Source organism: Danio rerio, chromosome 12, assembly GCF_049306965.1.
Source record: "Danio rerio strain Tuebingen ecotype United States chromosome 12, GRCz12tu, whole genome shotgun sequence".
NCBI lineage: Eukaryota > Metazoa > Chordata > Actinopteri > Cypriniformes > Danionidae > Danio > Danio rerio.
In genome coordinates this window covers 10292650-10315922 of record NC_133187.1, presented here as the reverse complement: position 1 = coordinate 10315922, position 23273 = coordinate 10292650, and the positions used below count along the sequence as shown (strand labels likewise).

Sequence of the window (23273 nt, the reverse complement as noted above, 5' to 3'; positions counted from 1 at the left end):
TATTTGGTTGAACTATCCTTTTCATGCAACAGTAAAATGCATAGCATCATCTTTTGTTCTACAAAATCTATTTGTTAATATTTATTTTTTAGTCTGCAGTCATTTTATTTCAGTGCCTTAAGTGTAGTTTGACTATTTATAGTGGGTATCAAGTAATTACCTTGCACAGATAACTGGTTTTTAATCTGGCTTTGGTTGCAAATGGACGTCTTAAAATATTGTGATGTTCATTTGTACACTTCTACCATGGTTGCTGTTGTGTGTCATAGCCATACTTGTATGCTGTGTAAAAATGTGTTTATTATCTATATTAAATACAACATTGCCAAGACACGCGCAAAGTAGAAAAATACCTCGTAGCACAAGAATGAAAGTAAATAGCCTTGTTGTCAACATTTGAAATGGATCTTAAGACAAATAAATGGACGTCTTAAGAGAAAAACAGGTTAAAAGAAATAGTTGTTGCATAGCTTCAGATGTTGGCTACAGCACAGTGAAGAATTGGTTTATTAGAAAGGCCGGACAGATTTTGTTCACTTAAAAATATTTCTGTGCATAATTTTGTAAAATCTGCAGTTACATATAATGATTAATGCAAATTAACAAAAATTATATCTTTTTATGTTTTTCTTAAAGTTTTTTTTTATTATTATTTACAATGTAAAAATAAGGATAAGCGGAACAAAATGGAATGAAAAAACTGGTTTGGTAAACAATGCTAGAGCAACTCGTATAGTACATCCACTAAAAGATAAAAGTTGTATCAATAGAAAAACTGAATAAACATTTAGGTAAGTAAATACCTAAATACATTTACATTTAGGTAAGTAAATAGATTGAACATTGGGTTTAGAAATCTGTAAGTCTGCATAAGGAAATATTTTCATTACGCTAATTTTGAGATCTAAACACTTTTGGCGGTATTGCATTGAGAACATTTTAAAATGTGTGTTGAACAATTTCTGTAACAAATGCACATTTATAGTTATTTATCTGAGCTACGCAAAATCACACGAATGTTCTGTTCAATAACTCTGTTCAAATACTCTTATGTACTTTCTGTGAGTGTTGAAATTTATACACTAAAACTATTTTTGAACCTTAAGGTTTTTAAGAAACCAGATCTTGAGATGCCTGCGAGTTCTTCAAAAGCTCAATAGCACTACAAAGATTTCCCGCCTTGGAAACAATTCAACAGTGAAATAAAACCATTCGTAAAATAAAATAATAAAATCTTTTTCCTCTTGCCAATGGTAATCATATTTGACAGAGGCAGTCAGATAATCGACAGACTAAGGGTGCTTTCACACCTACACTTTTGTTTCGGAACGTATCTCGTTTGCCTAGTTAGCGCGGTTCGTTTGGCATATGTGAACAGGGCAATCGCGCTCTGTTCCGCGCCAAAGTAATCACTCCGAGATCGCTTGAATGAGGTGGTCTCGACTCGGTTGAAACGAACCCTGGAGCGGTTCGATTGCAGTGAGAAAGCGATCCGATCCGAGCGTGGTTATATCACAGTGTTTTATGGATATGTAATAGGCTTACCGCTATATGAAGAGAGAATTATGAGTAGGGCGGGAAGTTTCGCGAGTCTCCGGATGCCCGCAAATGAGTGATGATCTCCCGGTAATCTCGCGTCTCCCTCCCGGTCCTCAAATAGGCATCGTCACGCACGCTTCTCACCCCTCCCCACCGCATCTCTCCTCAGACACGTCGCGCACACGCACCCTGTCAATCACCACCAAACCACCACCTCTCCTGACAGCTGAGCGGGACGCTGCAAAATAAACCCTGACACTCTGACTAATGTAAGGAGAGTTTACTCGCACTTGACTTGTTTTAGCTCTTTTGGTCCGATTAGAAACTTTGCAGTGTGAAAGCGAACCGCTCCAAGAGCAACAATGTAACAATTGTAATCTCTGTTTCGGAACAACTGAATCGATTCACAGGTGTGAAAGCACCCTAAAATTGCTACATAAACACTAGCGTAAAATTTTCAGAAGACTCTCTAGCATACGTCGTAGCTAATCTAACGCTGATTGGGACGTTTATGTTGATTTAGTTCCAATGGCCTTTTTCATACTCGCGGAATTCACACGAGAAAAAGGACACGATGGTGTTTGAACCTCACGGTATGTCTTTCCAATGCACTGAGCTTCTGTTATACAGCTATGCCTATGTATATCCGGAATTTCACTATATGGCACCTATAGGTGACTGCAAGTTGTAGATACACACAAATGTACACTTTATTAATTACTAGTACTGGGTAGGCCAGTACTAGTAACTGCCACTCACTGGATATTTTCCTATTTTCTAACCATTCTCTATAAAACCTAGAGATGGTTGTGCGTGAATATCCAAGTAGATCAGCAGTTTCTGAAATACTGAGACCAGCCCATCTGGGACAAACAACCATGCCACGTTCAAGGTCACTTAAATCATCTTTCTTTTCCATTCTGATGCTCGGTTTGAACTGTAGCAGATCGTCTTGACCATGTCTACATGTCTGAATGCATTGAGATGCTGCCGTGTGATTGGCTGATTAGAAATCTGCGTTAACAAGCAGTTAGACAGGTGTACCTAATAAAGTGGCCAGTGAGCGTACGTATAACAGTATACTCCCTCTAGTGGTAGATAATGAACAGACCCTCAGTTTTGATCATGTTGAACCGCAATGCATTGTTGGTTATCACTTGACAGATTTGGTAAAATAGTAAAAAACACGAGCGAGGAATTTGTCCCATATTTTGACGAAGAAACTCAACCTTGGTTACAAATCCACAGTTGACTTTATTTCATAAAAGCACATTAACAAACCACATGAGTGTGTTTTCCATACAAGCCTTGCACTGAGAAAAAGGTTGTTTACATGCCTCATCGACTTAACTTAGTCTTTGTGTAAAGACCAAAGGTGACATACTAAATACTACAATCACAATCATTTATAATTCTTGGTTCCATCATATATTTCACATGATAATAACAAATAGTCTTCCTATAGGACGTGGAATTCACTGCTGTTGTATTTGGGACATCTTCCTCCAAAAGCCAGTCTAAAGTCGGTGCGCTGTGTTCAGTTACATTACACTGAACAATTCATAAGACATTTCATTTCATGAAACTACTGTGGCCCATACAGGTCAATCTCAAACACACACGCATACACACATACAAAGTTCAGCCAGTTTCATAATCATACATGTTATCACCAGTGTAACCTATAAGCAAACCAAAAAGTAAACCATTCCACTGATGAAGAAAAAAAAGTAGAAAACATTTATTGCCCCATAACGAAGGTTTAAAGGACTCCACTTTTTTAGAAGTAGGCTCATTTTGCAATGAAACAGTTAAGAGTTAAGAGTTTGGCTCCTGGAGGTAGCACTTTTAGCTTAGCTTAGCATAAATCATTAAACTGACTTACACCATTATATTTTGCCATAAAAAAATATTTTTGTTTATGATGTACAGTTGAAATCAGAATTAATAGCCTTTGAATTTCAGTGAATTTTGAATTTTTCTCTTTTTTAAATATTTTTCAAATGATCTTTAACATCAAGGAAATTTTCAAAGTATGTCTGATAATTATATATTAATATTTTTTCTTCTGGAGAAAGTTTTATTAGTTTAATTTAGGCTAGAATAAAAGCAGTTTTTCATTTTTTTAAAAACATTTGGGGACAAATTTATTAGCCCCTTTAAGCTAACTTTTTTTTAATATAGTCTACAGAAAAAAACATTGTTATACAATAACTTGCCTAATTACCCTAATCTGCCTAGTTAACCTAATTAACCTAGTTACGCCTATAAATGTCACTTTATGCTGTATAGGAGTGTCTTAAAAAATATCTAGTCAAATATTATTTACTGCAAAGATAAAATAAATAAGTTATTAGAAATGAATTATTAAAACTATTATGTTTAGAAATGTGCTTAAAAAAATCTTCTCTCCATTAAACAGAAATTGGGGGAAAAAATAAACAGGGCTAATAATCCAGGGGTGCTAATAATTCTGACTTCAACTGTATCTAATTTTCCTATTTACAGGGTTCATACGGTCATGGAAAACATGGAAATGTCAATTTTCCAGATCTGGAGAAGTTTTGTAAAAGTCATGGAAATTAGTTTACCAAATATCTGTATACTTGAATTAGAGCTGCGTGATATTGGAAAAATCTGACATTACAATATTTTATACTTCTGTGATCTATATTATGATTTGAATACAATTTCACCAGACAATTTAACAGGTTTATTTGGATTGATTGGGGGATTTTGTAAGGGAGTAAATCTCGAATAATGTAAAACAAATAAATTACAAGCATAGATTAATGAAATATAGTAAAGATAAAAGTCAATTATAGTTTTTAGATATTCACTATTATGGTACAGATATTGAGTAATCAACACTGCATAGTCTTCAATCTATGTTATTTAATCTTTATTAAAGTTACAAAAAATGTCTTGTGGCCGGATTTTTTAAAATATTGAAATGTTCACAGTCACAGCCCTAAAAGATCAGTTCACTCAAAGATTAAAATTTATATTTTACTCACTCTTCACTTGTTTTAATACTATAGGAGTTATTAAATTATATTCCTTTTGTGTTCATTTAAAAATAAAGAAACTTATAAATGTTTAAAACAAGTGAAGGGTGTAATAAAAATGTAAAAATGAAAATAATTCTTGGGTGAACTATCTCTTTAAAATTAATATAATAATCTTTTACCCCATTATGATAAAACTATAATTCCAACATTGCATATCCTGCGATGTGACTATTGCGAATGCACACACTGCGATATCGATGCTAAAACAATATATTGTGCAGCCCTAACTTGAATATATATTGGTTGTCTTCCCTTCTGTCCTTGGCCAAAAAAAAAATTGCTCTCACATTGTTAGTGCAGTGTAAGCATTATCAAAATCAATTTTACATAAATATAAAAACTAATTTAAACAAAATAGATTGTTGCGTGTTCTATAATATGCTGTAATAAATTTGAACAGCGTTGTTTTTCTTATTATTTACCATGTATATGTAGACATTACATGAAACATTACATCATGAAAATGTACTTGAAAGTTCTGGAAAAGTCTTGGAGAAGTCATGGAATTTTAAATTGTATAAATGTGTATGAACTCTCTATTTAAAGCTTGACCATTCTGTAGTTTCATTATGTAAGGCAGACGGAAAAATAGTTGCTATTTTCTAGGCTGATGTGGCTAGGAACTATACTCTTATTTGGACGTAATAATCAAGGAATTTTGATGCCATGGCTCTACGAGGGCACAATGATATTACGCAGCACTGTTACCTAGCTGGAGAGCAACCATTTTTTGTTTCTAATAGATGTCGAAACATAGTCGATTTGGCTAAAACAAGGCTAAATTTGGGCTGTCAGTGAAAACCGAAATCTGGGAATAGGCCAAAACTAGACTAGTCATCAAATAAACAAAAACGAATGACTACACATATAACTGATATCTGTCTATTTGATGACTAGTTTTGGCCTATATTCTTAGATGTTTATTACATTTTCACTGACAGCGCAAGTTTAGCCTTGTTTTAGCCAAGCTGTCTACATTTAGATGTCTATTAGACGTCTATTAAACACAAAATTGTTTGCTGGGTATTTTCAAGAACAGCCTAACATCATAAATTATCTTTCGTTTTTAGCTCAAAGACGCTAACAGTCTAATCCAATTCAATAATTTATGCTAAGCTAAGCTAAAATTGCTCCATTTGATCAACTAAATGGATCCAAAAATAGTAAAACTTAACTGTTTAACTGTAGATGACTTGAAAATGAGCATATTTATAAAGAAGTGGAGTGTTTCTTTAAGTGGAGATGTAAATGAACACTGGAAAGTGGCTAAACAGGAATAATACTGAGAAAAAGGCAGCAGTTGGTTTTTAAGGTTTGAGTCACCAAAACCTTACACGAGGTAAAGTGTGGACTGCTATCGGTAGAAAAAGAGGCATTTGGAGAAAGATGTTTCGGTAGGACCCTTGATATCTGGCTAAGGCTAAGCTAAGTAATGACCACGAAATATGAGCTGGATATCCACTTCATTCTTAACTTTACAGAATTCTTTAATTTCGCTCAGGTTCCCTCCATGAATGATGTGCTTCCCATTTTATATTAATATATACTTTTAAAGAATCTAGACAAATTATACTTATCACATATAGAACAGTTCACCCTAAGGAGAGTTTGAGGAAAGGCGTGAGGATAAAAAGGGGGAAAGTGTAGCTGGGATTTTTTAAGGTACAGCAGCGAGTGGCAGGTCATTACTGGAGTTTCAGAGACATCCTCACACTCGGTCTCCTCATTTTCAACACTGAAATGGGAAAAATATAGCACTGTAGTTGTTAATGAAAGATCAGTCTTAACGGAACTTAGAAAAAGACACGTTTTTTTTTTTTTTTTGTTGTTGTTGTTGTGTATGTTAGATTGTTACAGGAACAACTTTGGCAGAACTATCAGTGACAGCCGAATTGTTGTCCAGAGTTAAATATAAGAAAAAAAAACAATTGACCAAACACTGCTGGGTAAATCTATGATTCACAATACTAAGAACGAATAAAGAAAACATGTCTAAAATCATAAAGAATCTGAAATCAAGGTATGGAGGAAGGAAAGTCTTGGGCTTACTGACAAGAACAAAAATGACAAAGTACAAATTTCTCCAATTTCAGTACATTTACATTGAAGTAGTTGAACAATCTGTACTTTACGACGGATCCAGTGACTTCACCTCCTCCACCTGCGACTCAAGATCTGTTACCTACACGAAGGGAAATTTCATATTAATGTTCGCCATATTTAAAAACTGCAGTATAGTTTTTTTTTTTCTAAAAATCTGTGGTACACTTAAAACGCTGGATTAATTTAACCCATATTTAGGTCAAATAGCCCAGTTTTAAAGTAAAAGCAAAAACCTTTTGAGACACAATGTAATCAATACTAGTGTAACTAACAGTAACTGAAGCCTGGGGTCTGTTCTTCATACCTCGCTTAATCTGTCAGTGAACTATGAGGGGATAAATAAATAAATAAATAAAATAATCGTTTATTAATTATAATTGAGTAAAAATGTTTAATTAATCGAGATTTAAATCTTAGACCATTCACAAGGCCTGCGCTATGCGCCGTCTTAACCTGTAGTTAAATTTTTGGAGAGGTGTGATGCTTCTCAACAATTATAGGTTATAAATGTCAATTTTAATTACTTTTCGATTAATCGCCTAGCTCTAAAATAAGGTGATTTGGCATATCCTGGATATTTTATTCTTAAATGCTTAAGCTTAAATGATCTAAGATAGGGCTTCGATTAATCGAAAAGGAATCGAAATTGACATTCATAACCTATAATCATTGAGAAGCCGCGCACCTTTTAAAAAATTTGACTACACGTCGAGACGATGCATAACGCAGGCTTTTTGATTGGTCGGTTTGATATTGGTGACGAGCACGGATTCATTTTAGTTGTTCAGCATTGACGTTCAATAGATAGTAGATAGTCTGTTTCTGTCGATTGTTTTAAAATCAAGTGATGCACCCTTCATTTAATCTAAGATGATAAGGCAGATCCTGGATCTGTTAATCTTGATAACTGTGTGACGCATGACATAGCTAAATAGGATCATTTCTGTATGGTAATCTTGGCTTCCAGCGACGTATTTGGCTTAGAGCACCCTAGAACTTCTCTGTTGTTGATTCTCGCTGTCCACCGAATACGCAACAGTCTCCACCAGAACCACAACTCGAAGGCCTCAATCTTTCATCTGTCTGTCTTCTTGATCATCCAGGTCATGCAGCCATAGGTTGCGTTGTCTAGCCTTGCTTTAGTTGCAGTGCTGATATCCTTACTTTTCAAATTTTTGCCCATTCCTCTTTGCAGTGCCTCTCAAGCTTTATCAGGTTGGATGGGAAGCGACGGTGTTCAGCCATTTTCAGGTCTCTCCAGAGATGTTCAATAGGATTTAGGTCTGGGCTCTGGCTGGACCACTCAAGGACATTCACAGAGTTGTTGTGCAGCCACTCTTTTGATATTTTAGCGGTGTTCTTTAGGTCATTGTCCCGCTGGAAAATGAACCGTCGCCCCAGTCTGAGGTCAGGAGCACTCTGAAGCAGGTTTTCATTCAGGATGTCTCTGTACATTGCTGCATTCATCTTTCCCTCTATCCTGACTAGTCTTCCAGTTCATGCTGCTGAAAAACATCCCCACAGCATGATGCTGCCACCACCATGGGGATGATATTAGCCTGGGGATGAGTGGTGCCTTGTTTTCTCCAAACGTAATGCCTGGCATTCACTCCAAAGAGTTCAATTTTACTCTCGTCTCGATTTTGTTTCTTGTGGTCTGAAAGTCCTTCAGATGCCTTTTGGCAAATTCCAGGTGGGAAGTGGCTTCCGTCTGGCCACTCCACCATACAGGCCTGATTGTTGGATTGCTGCACAGATGGTTGCCCTTTTGTAAGGTTCTCCTCTCTCCACAGGAGAACGCTGGAGCTCAGACAGAGTGATCATTGTGTTATTGATCACCTCTCTGACTAAGGCCCTTCTTCCCTGCTCACTCAGCTTAGAAGGCCGGCCAGCTCTAGGAAGAGTCCTGGTGGTTCTAAACATCTTCCACTTACTGATGATGGAGTCCGCAGTGCTCATTGGAACTTTCAGAGCAGCAGAAATGTTTCTGTAACCTTCCCCAGCCTTGTGCCCCGAGACAATCCTGTTTCGGAGGTCTACAGACAATTCCTTTGTCTTCATGCTTGGTTTGTGCTTTGACATGCACTGTCAACCCTGGGACCTTATATAGACAGGTGTATGCCTTTTCAAATCATGTCCAATCAACTGAATTTACCACAGATGAACACCAATTAAGCTGCTGAAACATCTCAAGAATGATCAGTGGAAACAGAATGTACCTGAGCTCAATTTAGAGCTTCATGTTAAAGGCTGTCAATACTGATGTACATGTGATTTTTCAGGTTTTTTAGTTTTAACATATTTGCAACAATTTAAAAAAAATCTTTGTTTACATTGTCATTATGGGGTATTGTGTGCAGAACTTTGAGGAAATAATTAAATTTAATCCATTTTGAAATAAGGTTGTAACATAAAAAATGGTTGAAAAAGTGAAGCACTATGAATACTTTACAGATGCAATACATATATAATTTTTTTTAGCTATTTACTATTTTCCCAGGTGTATATAACTACTACTGCATGAGGATTTCAGAACTCAATACATACTTTCAGTATTACCTTTTCTTGAAAAGGCCCATTCTGATCCTGTTAATATGAAATGGGCCTGCTCCCGAGTCAAATCTTTAATAACCAAATCCAGCTTATTGAGTAATCCACGTACAAAGAACAGACCCCAGATCACAATTAATGTTTTAAAGTTTATAGTAATTACTATGAAATCTGCAGGCCCTTGCTTGTATCCATAGATTTGATATCAAAACAACATAAAAAACATGTCAAAAAAGCCAATCAATTTGATGTCAAAACCATGATGTCCATTTGACATCCTAACATAGATGCCTTTTTGACCACCAAAATAACAACCCAAAAGTATTAAAACATAAGAAAGATTTTATTCATCGACAAGCAACTCAAAATTACACATTTACACTGGATTTTGTATCCCTAAAGTGCATGTAAATACCCCAATGTCAAAACAACATCAAACTGACATCTAATTTAGAATTTCTATTTTTAATATTGAAAAACACATAAAAATGTATTACTGGACAGTCCCGAAGTCCTGATTTCTAAAACAAATATTAAAAGTCAGTTTGATGTCATTTTGACATCAAGATAACTCAATCAACATCAAATCAATTAGCTTTTTTTGTTTTTTAAAGTCATTTTGAAATCAAATGGTCTATCAATGGTTATGTTTTCCAATGTTTATATATTAAGGTATATATTGTGCTTCAGAAAACATGCATATATATATATATATATATATATATATATATATATATATATATATATATATATATATATATATATATATATATATATAATTTCATGATACCTTGTCTTGAAGTTGTTCTGTTTCCTCATTTTGTGAAGCTTCAGTCTCCTCTACAGTTTGTTGCTGAGCTGTTTTCTTTTTGAGTAATTCAATCTCCCTGTATAAAAAAATACATTTGTTTAGATTTCTAAAATGGAAAAGAAGATTCATAAACTGTTTATTAATATCGTGGATGTATAGAATGATCTTAATTCAATGACTGAAGGAAGAACTTCAAGAAAGTGCCAGTTTCTTTACTTTTTACAGTACATTCACAAGTTCTCAATTATTCTTTTAAACATTGTTATAATGGTTTGCAATTCAACAAAGATTATAACAAAGGTTTGGTCATAATGTGTTTGTGAATCCAACTTCTATACTGTCAGTGTGAATTTTATAAACTGTCTGTTAAAGGGGACCGATTTTAGTCTTTGTTGTCTCCAGATTGTGTCTGTAAAGTTTCAGCTCAAAATACCCATCTGATTAATTATTATAGCTTCCAGAATCTGCCCATTTTGGTGCCTGAAGACATTGTAGATGTTTTTATAGTGTGTGGCTTTGAATTCAAATGAGCTGCTTCTCCCCACCCACCGCTCCGACGTGCGTGTCTGCTTCTCAGGCGTTACATCAGATAAACAGCACAGTGACACATGCACACTGAATCCAAAATTTAAGTACAGAATTTTCAGGTTAAAAAATAAATTTGTTCTCACGTTGTGACAATCATATTGACACACTGCCTCTGAAACATTCGGCTGTCAAAAAAAAATTAGAATTCGGTTTTGTATACAAAAAACATTTTGAGATGTGTTTTGACAGTTCAGAACCACCGAACAATAATGTTGAGCAAAGCGAGACTTCATGAAACACTGAAACAGTCGAAGCAAATGTGTCGAAGCTTGGAAATGTTTTGAAACCCGTCTCTACAGTGACACCTAGTGATCATTTATTATGTATTGTTCTGGAACAGCTACAGAAAAGAAATAGTTAAGCAAATTGAGGTATTAAACCCAACGTTGTAGAGAGGTTTCAAGCAATATAGTGAAGTAGTGTGAGTTCCAGACTATCATGAGGAGAAAATGGGTTAGACCCCAGGGTGATGCATCTGTAGATGTTAGTTTTTAAATGCTCTGTTCTTGCAACGTGTTTAGTTTTAACATTGTCTGACATCCAAATGAACACTTTGTGAATTAACATTTCTTGTTTTGGTCATAAAAAGTTTTGGTCAGGACTCGAACTCGGGCATTTGCAGCACAGTTACTCTGTGCACACGCACAGTCCACTAGGATACATAAAATAGAGATTTTTTCCGACCCTGTCAGTCAAACACAGATTCGTCAAGCTTCTGAAATGACCAATGCTTTGTATCGTTTAGGTCAGGGTTTTGAAACCCTTTAGTTACGTGACCTGGGTGTTTGGATCATGCTTTGGTGCATTGTTTCGTGCATTTCGTTTGCGCTTCGGGATCTCGACACTGTGTCGAAATGTCAGTTTCACGTTAGCCATCCCTACAGTACAAGTGAAAGGCAAAAAACCGAATGCCATCACTTGAGCCTTCAGCACAGATAACTTTATGACAAACACATGGATAAAATATAAACACAATGTGGCGTCAGTGACTGGGTCACCTCTCATTGCTGTTTGGGGTGTGTGTGTCCATACCTTTTAAGTGCTGCCAGTATCTTCTGTTCAGGATTTGTTTACTTGCGGAAATGTGTGAAGTATCACAAGCAATGTAACAAAATTCAAATAAAATAAACTTTGCTTTTCAAATGCAGCTGTTAAGGGCGAGAACTCTCCCTCCACCTCTTTCTTTTTCTACTTGAGAAGAGTGAGGAGAGCAATGCATCACTGCTTGAATTGACTCCAAAATGCTTTGCAGTTTTTTCGAATGGAATAATGAATACACATCAAACTCAGTGTGTACACAGAGGATTGTGTGCGTGATGAAGTTTTCACACATGAAAACAAAAAAAAAATACATACAAAAATTTGGGATTTTCAGTGTGCAAAGACCTTAGGGCTGAAATCTGAAATAAAATGAGATTGTTAAATCAATTGTATAGGCCCACACTGAACCTGTCGCTTGTCCCCCCTCCGGTCTCCCCCGACGGCCCTCACTCACATTACATTCGGGCCTGGGAATGCTTAGGTCATCGATGATGTGCTGTTTAGTAAGCGCTTTCGCTCACCACAGTGGAGATTTCTTTACTTATATCGTTTTAGTCGTTTGATATGCGGTGACACGTAGCCAAATATTTAGCCGAACAGAAAAGCCACTTTTGACGTCATAAATAATCATAAAGTCCTCTTGCTGCACGAATTAGGAGGTTTGCTGAAGGTGCAGCTGTTGTGCAGTGAGGGGTTTGCGTCTTTAATAAACTGCGACAGTTTGCATTTATTGAACAGTAAGAATGATTAATAAATCTATATCAAACAGTACCTTAAAAGTCACGTCTTGCTTTCAGGCTCATGCGCGTTTTGCACTCACACACAAGCTTACCGCGCCAAAGCCCAAGTGAACCATGCTCAACTCTTGACCAGGCTAGACTGGCCAAGTTAACCGCGCCTGAGCCCAATTCAAAGCGCTCACACTTCTCAAACGATCCGGGAAACAGGCCTGGACACGGTTTGGACAGCATAGAGTGAGTAGGCCCTTAGTAAGAATGTGGATGTTTGCTTTTACTCACTTCTGCTGATACTCTTTGATGAGGCGTTTGGCCTTGCTGTATTTGCGCTCCAGAGCCTGGTACTGAGCCTGCGTTTCTTTCAGGTGCTCGTCCACAGCCTGGCACAAACTCTGCGCCTCCATCCAATATCCCTCAAGCTTCTCCATGCGCTCCCGGTTCTCCTGCATGTTGCGCTCCATCTGAGCCTTCTCAGAACGCCAGCGCTGCTTATCCTGCTCTGCGTGATTTAACTTCACACACACACAAACACACACACACACACACACACACAAACACACACACACACACACACACACACACACACACACACACACACACACACACACACACACACACACACACACACACACACATGCAAACATTACTTGTCATGTAATTAGTAAGAGATCTCTTTGTCAGAGTAGAAGCTTCAGTGTTTTCTATTTGAAAAATGTGAATCTGTTATTTCAGAGATGGCAGAAGTACACAAATCCTTTACTTAATAGAAGTACAGATATTCATGTATAAAACGACTCTGGTAATTGTTGAAGAAAAGAAAGAAAGAAAAAAAAAGGCCTCAAATATGTACAATACCTTACAAAATTCTTGTCGTCTATGCAAGTTTTAGGAACAACAAATAATGACTTGACCTCTAGTTGATCATTTGGTATCAGAAGTGGCTTATCTGAAAGTCAAACGCCTCTAGTTTACGCTTATTTTACCAAAATAAAATATGATCATGCCTTGATTTTTAATGACTTAATTAGGACAGTAAGGACTGACTTTGCTTAGACAAAAGTATTGTCACTTAACAGAAATAATGTACAGTATAGAATATAAAGTCATGGTGCAGTGATTAAATTAATATTGTGTTTGACTCCCATGAGCTTGGAGGACTGCATCCATACATCTCTGCAATGACTCAAATAACATATTAATAAAGTCATCTGAAATGGCAAAGAAAGCGTTCTTGCAGGACTCCCAGAGTTCATCAAGATTCATTGGATTCATCTTTAATGCCTCCTCCTTCATCTTACCCCAGACATGCTCAATAATGTTCATGTCTGGAGACTGGGCTTGCCAATCCTGGTGCACCTTGACCTTCTTTGCTTTTAGGAACTTTGATGTGGAGGCTGAAGTATAAGCTGGTGCGCTTTCCTGCTGAAGAATTTGCCCTCTCCTGTTGTTTGTAATGTAATGTGCAGCACAAATGTCTTGATACCTCAGGCTGTTGATGTTGGCATCCACTCTGTAGTCTCTCACACGCCCCCATACTGAATGTAACCCCAAACCAAGATTTTTCCTTCACCAAACTTGACTTATTCTGTAAGAATCTTGGGTTCATGCGGGATCCAATAGGTCTTCGGCAGTATTTGTGATGCACTTCAAACAGATGATTCATCGAAAAAGTCTACCTTCTGACACTTTTTCATAAGAAAAAAAAATAGAAGTTATTATTTGTTGCTCTTACAACTGGGATCGACGACAAAACTTTTGTCAGGTAGTGCACTTAAGAAAAATATATTTATTACCACTTCCTGTTTCACGCTGGTAACTATACTACACAAAAAAAACTTACATTTCAAAATTTTGGGGGAAAAATTTTGTTGCCAATTTTAAGCAGCAAAGTATACACGAAATTGTCCATAAATACTGCTTAAAAAGTTTCCCTTTGTATCATCACTCACAATGACAGATAGTTTTAGATTTTCTTGAATGAAGAATGCGTTCAAATTTTTACAGTGACAAGAAATAATACAGATTGCACCACAAAACACTTTAAAATGCAAAAAAAAAACACACTAAAATGCAAGTAACAAGTATAAAGTAAAAATAGTTGTGTAAAAATGTAAGAGTAAAAAGTTTTCAGAAAAATAAATAGTGGAGTAAAGTACTGACACCAGAGAAATCTACTTATAATAATAATAATATATAATAATAATACTTATAATAATAAAGTACTTTGTTACTTCCCATCTCTGCATTGTTTAACCATCCTCATAGCGCTATTGGAGGCAGGAAATTGCTTTGCATGTAATCCAGGACCAGAGTTTTGGGAAACATAAGCATTTTGTAGTGCATATGTAACCCCGCCGGTCCTACATAACCCAACCCACTCCGAGCTGGTATCGAACCGGCGACCTTCCGCATGGGAGTCGGGTGCTCTACCAAGGAGACTAAAGACCATGGCCTCTAGCGTCTGTCACTAGAGTACCTTTAGAGGTCAGAGGAGTAAGGTTTACCTGCACAGCACTTACTAGCTGGCCTCCATTACACTCACCCCACTAAACCTCACTCCCATCCGGGTCACGGCACCAATGTAACCCCACCGGTCCTACGCCACACAACCTACTCCGAGCTGGTATCAAACCTGCGACCTTCTGCATGGGAGTTGGTTGCTCTACCAAGGAGGCTAAAGACCATTGCCTCTAGCGTCTGTCGCTAGAGCATCTATAGAGGTCAGAGGAGTGAGGTTTACCTGCACAGCACTTACTAGCTGGCCTCCGTTACACATATAAACTAGCTTAATGTTAGAGATTATCAGTTCTTGTAATAAACTAGCTGAATTCACAGGAAATTCACTGTCAGATTTCAGAGCTATGGCTTGTAGAAGATCTCGATTCATACTAATATGGTGCTTTTGGTGTTTTTTGAGCTTGACGGTTTAAATCACTGTCCACTTTTAGCAGTGCAATTTGTGTAATATCTCATTTTGAATTCCAAATGAAATCATGTAGGTTTAGAAAATATGTGCTTATAATTCAAAGAACATGTCCAAAGTATCTGTCAAGACCATAGACTTTAAAAGGTCAAGATGTATGATGATCCGTTTGATAGAAAAGTGTGCTCATACCTTCCTCTTGAGCTGTTGGATTTCAGCCTGGGTCACAGCATGTTTGATCTGCAACTGTGTCAAAATAGTAAACAGGTTAAAGAACATCACTAAATCTGCTGTTCTGCAAAAACAGATAAAGAGGACTTTCATTAGAAAGACATAAGCATACATCTTCATCCACAGTGGTTATAAAGAACCTTCATTATTTAGTTTAAACTTCATTAACTGATCAAAATGAAATGTTTTCTAAGTTATGTTTAAGCAGAAGGTATTCTAGTTTTAATTCACAATGCTTCATGAATAGTTGCCAGCTTGTCTCTTTCTTTAATTTCAGATGACAAATTGAAAAGGGACCTTATTATGCCCCTTTAACAAAATGTAAAATAGGTCTCAGATGTCCCTAGAGTATGAATGTGATGTTTCAGCTCAAAATACCACATAGATAATGTTTATTAAATCTTTAAAATTGCCCCTTTTAGTGCCAAATTGTGCTGTTTTGGTGACTGTCGCTTTAAATTCAAATCAGTTTGTGCTCACAGCCCGCTTTTTCAAAAGGGGGCGGAGCCATAAATGCCTACGTGTCAACATAGTGGCAGATTCAAAAACAAGACTTAATATGCTAATGATTGTGATAATGGGCGGGGCTTTCCCCCTATGATGACAAAGTTAGAATGTCAATCAAAGCGTTTTTGCAGACTGTTTCTATTAAGTGTGATTATCAAAAATAAAACAAATACTTTTACCATTAGATGCTGGTTATTTTCACAGACTGGTGCCACACAATTGTGTTTAAACCGCTTATAAAAGTGATTTTTGCATAATAGTTCCCCTTTAAAGTACGTTTGCACAGGTAAATGACTACACTATGTGTGATATCAACAGAAACCAACATACATCGTCTTAGAAAGTCAAATTAAAGCACTTTTCAAGCACTTTCCATGTATATACAAACATCAGATGTTAAAGGTTTTATGTAATGAATATAACTATCTGGAGTTTGTGCTTCCAAACAGTGTTTTAAAATGCATTTCAATCTATCATATATAAGATATATTACAATATAATTGTTTTTTTTTTTTCACAACTTTGTGTCTTACTTCTTTATATTTGTGGGCAAGCTTCTCAGGGTCCACTTCTACAGGTGAAAGCATGTCTTCGTTCTCAGCCAGGTCGAACACCTCTATGGCACTGGGGTATGTGGGGCTCATTTCATCTTCTTCCTCTTCATCCGTGCCGTAATCACCCGGCTAGAAGGGAAGATCAGGGTTAAAAATCTATTGTGAATTCTACACAGTAAAGCAAATTCATGTTCATTAACACTCTTTTGATCTTTAAAAAAAAAAAAAAAAGGCCACAGATATTGGTATTTACACAAAACAGTGATTAAAAGATATGAATACTATAGTAAAAAACACTTTCAGTTTCTTAGAATGAATTTAAAGGAAAAGTTCACCCAAAAATGATAATTCACACATTATTTACTCACCTTCAAGTGTTTTTAAACATTTATTAGTTTCTCCTATTGAACACAAAAGAAGATATTTTGATGAAACTGAAAACCTGTAACCACTGACTTCCAATGTACTTTTCCCTACTATGAAGGTCAATGATTACAGGTTTTCAGCTTTCATTAAATGTCTTCTTTTGTGTTTAACAGAAGAAACTCAATCAGGTTTGAAACAAGGGGGAGTAAATGATGACATTTTACACTGCAAAAAATGCTTTTCTTACTTAGATTTTTTGTCTTGTTTCTAGTCCAAATATCTAAAAGTTCTTGACTAACCCTAACCCTAAGCAAAACATATTGTCTTGTTTTGAGAAATAATATGCCAAAATTAAGTGAGTTTTTCCTTAAATCAAGCTAAATAATCTGCCAATGGGGTAAGCAAAATAATCTTATCACAAATTGAAAAACAAGATTATTTTGCTTACCCCATTGGTAGATTATTTTGCTTGATCTGAGGAAAAACTCACTTCATTTTGGCATATTATTTATTAAAACAAGACAATATGTTTTGCTTGTCTAGAAAGTGCTTCTTGATTTAAGAATTTGTAGATATTTGGACTAGAAACAAGACAAAAAATCCAAGAAAGAAAAGCATTTTTTGCAGTGTAATTTTAGTGTGAACTATCCCTTTAAGTTTACATTTATTGCTTAAATACCATACAAAGTTCAGTATCAAGCAAAGAAATTTGTTATCTCTGAAGAAGAACTATGTCTGTTCAGACAGATCCACAAAAATGTTTAATAACACTGTATTATATATGCAAAGCCAGTAGTTGGCGATGTTTCATTACACAGAAACATACGAGCCTAGTAGCCACTGAAGTAATATCGTGTTTGACAGACTGTATTAAAGACAAAATAAGACTTTGTATAGGACTTTGCAAGTGGAAAAACTGAACACTTCACTAGCGAAAAAAACTGTTAATCAGATGGTCTGCGTGACAATAAAGAATGAGCCTCCTCCATTAGGTCTCTTTACTTTTTTTTACTTTTACTCTTTACTCCTTTACTTTCGTGGATAAGGAAACGGTGTTGTACACACTCCAATGAAGACATCCATTAGCCTATATGTTTAATTTAGGGTTTTTTTAGCGCAAAGATTTGTTTAAACTATTTTGTCAAATTTGTCAAAACAATTTCTAAAGTCAGTTCTAATTTCCAGCAAACTAATACATTTTTTCCAGATGTAAAGATATTTGTGTATTGCTGTACATCCTGTGTGTGTTAAGAAATGTGTACGCGTTTGGACCTGCATAGGCGCATAACTAACACGCTCTGCGCTAGACTTTGGACAAGCTTTTATTTGGTCAATGTTGCAGACTATTTCAGTTCCTCAAAATAGCAGCACGCCAGCAATTGTGCCTTAACACACCTTTTTAGACAAGCACACACATGAGTCCACAAAGTGGCACAAATGAATTAGCTATTTAAACATCATGACCTAAACGTGAAAATTAGGGTTGCGAAGATGTGTCAAACCTCTTCCTCATCGCCCATGTAGTTTCGATATCGTTGTTCCATCATCTCCCGCTGCCAGCGCTCCTGCTCAAGGGTCTGCTGGATGAGCTGGGCCACTTCACTTTGCTCTCCCGGCTTTTCTCTGCCAATAATAAACCTGAAAAAAGAGAGGTTTATCACACACCTTAATGTAGCATAAAGCCTTTATTTCTGAGCTCATAACCATAGATTTGGTTCCAAAGAAATGCACCTGAATTAGTTGAATGAAATTAACCTTTCTAGACATCCCAACTAACATAAATCAAACTGACTAAACATATTAAATTAAACTTTGTAAAACTTAAAAACATTTAGTTAAGAATGTGTGTTTTTTAAATCAGAGATGATAAAAATGCATTATTTATGGTGATTCAACAAGATTTATCATTGAATACTGTTGATACGGCTCTTATAGATCCTTCTATGCTTGTCTTTCTCTCCTCCTTTTTTATCCATCCTCAATTTCCTCCCTTTTCATTGCTCTTCTGCTGTGCGTGTCTGCTCCACCCTGTGTGTGGCTTCATAAACCCTCTCCTTGTTCTGGCATCCCCTGTTAACACTCATCCATCATAATGAAATGTACTATTCTTCTCGTCTAAATACAATCTTTGTAACACATAATTACAACTGTAACAATAACCCCATTGGCTGAATGCTGAATGAAGGCAGAGGGGGAGGCATATTTCATATCAGAAGGCAATGAACCAGAGTCAATCTTCATAAAAAAATAAAGTTTAAAGGGCACCTAGGTTACCCCTTTTTTCAGATTTAATATAAGTCTTTTGCGTCTCTAGAATGTGTATATAAAGTTTCAGATCAAAATACCCATCAGATTTTTCATTATACCTTTTACAAGATGCTGTCTTATACTGATTTGCAGCAGGGGGTGGTTTTGTCGTACTGCGCCTTTAAGACGATTCTTTCCCGCCCACTGTTTCTACATGCCTCCTCCCTCAGCTGCGTCAGACAACAGACAGACTTAAAGGAAGGAGGTCTCACGTAGCGTTTGTGAGATACTACAGTAAGAACTAACCTTTACTAATCAGTATTGTGAAGTTGCATTGATGAGTCACACACAATATCGTCGCGCGCGCGCACACATACACAAACACACACACACACACACACACACACACACACACACACACACGCACGCCCGCAGGCAGGCAGACAGACAGAGCGTGCTTAGCTTAGTTAAGGCTAACCTCAAGTACTGTGTGGATATCTGTTATGCTAATGTACAAAATAAACCTGATTTAACTTCCACAAACCGGGATTGAAGCGTCTTCTTTTATAATTGTTCTGACACGCGGCTGTGCTGATGAAGTAAAGCTGAAGTAAAACGCTGTAATTAATTACACACATACTCTGTTTAAAAACACTTTAAACATGTGAAACTCACTCTTAATCACATTTGATGATGATTGCTGATCCTAGCGAACTGAACAGAGCTTTTATTCCCGGTTGCTTTGCGTATGTCTGTCTGGTCTTGTTGCATATACACGCGACTACCGGAACATGTTAATGCGCGCAGCTGTCAATCAATTCGGTGGGCGGGGGGATCGCACACCTACGTAATGGTGCGATCGATTTGAAAACAGCTCCAATTGGCCGACCCTTTTTTTGTAGTTAAATTGAAAAAAAAGGACTGGGTGTGTTCATATCACCCCAGTATGACGGTCTATACACTATACCAACACACAGATCTGTCCAAACAGCTTGAAAAGTAGATTTTTTTTTACCATAGGTGCCCTTTAAGTTTACACTGAAATGTTCTTTTCACCAAGTTATGGACGTCTAGACAGATTTGCAAAGCTAACACAAAAACATGAGGCTAAATAAATATAAATCTGTGATGGACTTGTATTTATTACTGCCTTCATGTACTTCTACACTTTTAACAGTGGTTAGTTGACTTTACTTAAAAATAAATCGTAAATATATAATTAAGTCATAGAAAAATGATACAAGTCAACAAGTCAATGATAAGTCAACTTAACAGTTATAAGTTAGAGCAGGTTTACTTTTTTTTTTCAGAGTACAGTAAATAATTGCTTTTTACAATGTAGTAATTCTCTTGCAAATTTAAGAGCTATATTAAAATAATAATTGTGATATTAATATTTATGATTTGTCCAAGTGATCTAAATTGTCTCCAACCTTTTTCATAGAATGAACTGTTTTTTTGTGTTGATTATATGCAGCCCTGAGCAATATGGGATGAGGACAAAACCATATTTCTGATAAGAATCATCAAATTTTTAGTTTAAGACAGCTTTTTTTCCCTCCTTTTTGTTTCTTTTTCCTGAATTTAGCTGAATTTTGATGTGGAACCGTCTGAAATGATGCCATATGTATTTGAATATATGCTTTTTAAAGAGGAAATGCACAAAAAAAATAATACAGCGAAATTGCAAATAGTAATTTCGGTGGCATTTACATATTTTTGTTTTAAAATTACAATCAAAACGATAACTGTGATGATCATCAGGGATCTAGCCTGTGCAGATAGCTGGTAATCAAACAGTATCGCATAGAACTACAAATCCTCCATTATGTGGACTACAAGATCCAGTCATGCACTGCACACACACACCGCTTCCAAATCCTGGCTGATTGCTAGCAGCTGAAACTGCTCAAAGACTGATTAGTTGTACTATTTATACAGCATACTAAAGCTGCGGTCACACTGGACTTTTCTTCCCATAGAATTCCATTTATACGCACACAAATGCAGACCGGAAACACAAGCTTGTGTGACAAGTTTCGCAGTTAGCTCCATTGGAAAATTCAAGCTTGGTGAACTCTGACAGGCTAAATTGCATCATATGATTGCATGAGATCAATCGAGGATCAAAACATGACCTCTCCGGACAGGAATTTAAAACAAGGACCAATCGCTTGCTAATGTCTAATCATCTTGTTTGATCCCGCCCCTTTTTGCAGAGCTGTACAACAGAATTTCACACGCACAAACTCTACTGTGACCGCAGTATCTAACACACACTTAGCTGAGTCTTATTGTACAGTATTGTGAACACTACGATGTGGTTTCTTTGCCTTGTCTTGCCGTGTTTTAACCTTTGTTTTGTTTGTTTATTTCTGTCTGCTGCCTGCCTTTTGACCATCTGGCTGTGTATTCGACTACAGCTCTGGATTCGCCCACATACATCCGTTTGCTCCTGATTGTGACCGTTGCTTGCCTGACCATTCTCAATAAACCTGCATTTGGATCCGCACCCGTTGTCAACGTCACTTCACATTACAATAACCAAAGGACATGCATTTGATTCACAGTGAGTGATTAACTTCATTAAAGTATTGAGCTCTTGTAATCAAAGAGTTTAATCATTCTTGGCTGCCACATGAATAATGGGAAAACATTTTTTCACTACAATTAAATATGAATTATTATCAATACAAATTAGCTTCCGGCATAGTTTTTTAATTAACAGCCCTAATTTCCAGCTTTTATCAGCAATAATTAAAGCACTCTGGTATTAATCATGTGTGCTCAATTCATAAATACAGTCATTGTGACATTAACTGAAAGTAGCATTTGATTAATTGGTCATTACTTGTGCCTACACTGATAAGTATATTTCAGGGATTGACATCCATTGAAATGCAGTAATGCCTGCAGATTAGATCACAGTAAATATTAAAGGTTAAAAATTGGAATGAGAGTTGTAAATGAAATTAAAATATGTGACATCTCTCACAGTAGTTTCCAGCTATCTGAGAGTTTACTCATTGTTTAAGCAAGCAGCTTCATACGGTCCCAGCTACGTAAAGTACAGTGCTCCTGTTTCTGCATTCAAAAAATTATTTTTTGGACACTCAGCCTAAGCGAAAAGTACCCGGATGACCAACTACTTCAGGTAAATTTCTGATGTGCGCATCCAATGGATTTTTGGATATGGCTGCATGGGAGAATTTATGAATGGGAGTGAAACGACACAACAGGCGTGGTTAGGTCATGTGATAATGATAATAGTGGATGAAGTACATCTGAATTCATTCTATTCACATTCATACTATAACATACTTTTCTAACAGCTGTGAAGTACACTCACTGGCCACTTTATTAGGTACACCTTTCGAACTGCTCGTTAACGCAAATTTCGGATCAGCCTATCACATCTCAGCAAGTCAATGCATTTAGACATGGTCAAGGTGATCTGCTGCAGTTTAAACCGGCCATCAAACTGAAGAAGAAAGGTGATTTAAGTGACTTTGAGTGAAGTTTATTCATAAACTAATTTCGAGAGGAGCACGTGATTATGATTGAACACGGCTGGTTCTCCATTAGCATGCATGATCCACCAATCAGGCCATTCCTAACCCACTATAAAGAGCCAGGGTTTTTTCACTACAGTCATCTTCGATTTGAAGAATCCCCCCTTCCACCCCTACCTCTTCACCTTTCCCTCCAAAGGGCAGCACGGTGGCCCAGTGACTAGCACTGTCGCCTCACAGCAAGAACGTCACCGGTTCTAGTCCTTCAACAGGCCAGTGGTCGTTTCTGTGTGTAGTTTGCATGTTCTACCCGTGCTTGCGTGGGTTTTCCCCGGGTCCTCCGGTTTCCTTGCACATTCCAAAAACATGTACAACAAGTAAATTGATAAATCTAAATTTGCAATTCAGGTAATCTTATAACGCAGCATATCTTGTAATAGCATTCAATTTTTAGTCATCAGCTCTTATCAAGGGGGAGTTGTCGAGATCTACC

The 23273-nt window shown here is 36.7% G+C and overlaps 1 protein-coding gene across 3 annotated transcripts in view; it reads right to left on the bottom strand.

Moving 5' to 3' along the window:
• Positions 1 to 2773: 2773 nt before the first annotated feature.
• Positions 2774 to 23273, bottom strand: part of ppp1r9bb (protein phosphatase 1, regulatory subunit 9Bb) — a 60749-nt gene continuing 40249 nt past the window's right edge. For 2 of the 3 annotated variants that reach the window (XM_073918253.1, XM_009306518.5), the window contains exons 7-12: positions 18524 to 18659; positions 16635 to 16784; positions 15556 to 15609; positions 12723 to 12952; positions 10054 to 10150; positions 2774 to 6792 (exon numbers count right to left, since the gene is read on the bottom strand). In XM_073918253.1, the coding sequence (XP_073774354.1) occupies positions 6739 to 6792; positions 10054 to 10150; positions 12723 to 12952; positions 15556 to 15609; positions 16635 to 16784; positions 18524 to 18659 (721 nt within the window). In that variant the 3' untranslated portion in view covers positions 2774 to 6738. Of the gene's footprint in view, positions 6793 to 10053; positions 10151 to 12722; positions 12953 to 15555; positions 15610 to 16634; positions 16785 to 18523; positions 18660 to 20845; positions 22776 to 23273 lie in introns of those variants that run through there. The other variant, XR_012387848.1, reaches the window with a different exon arrangement.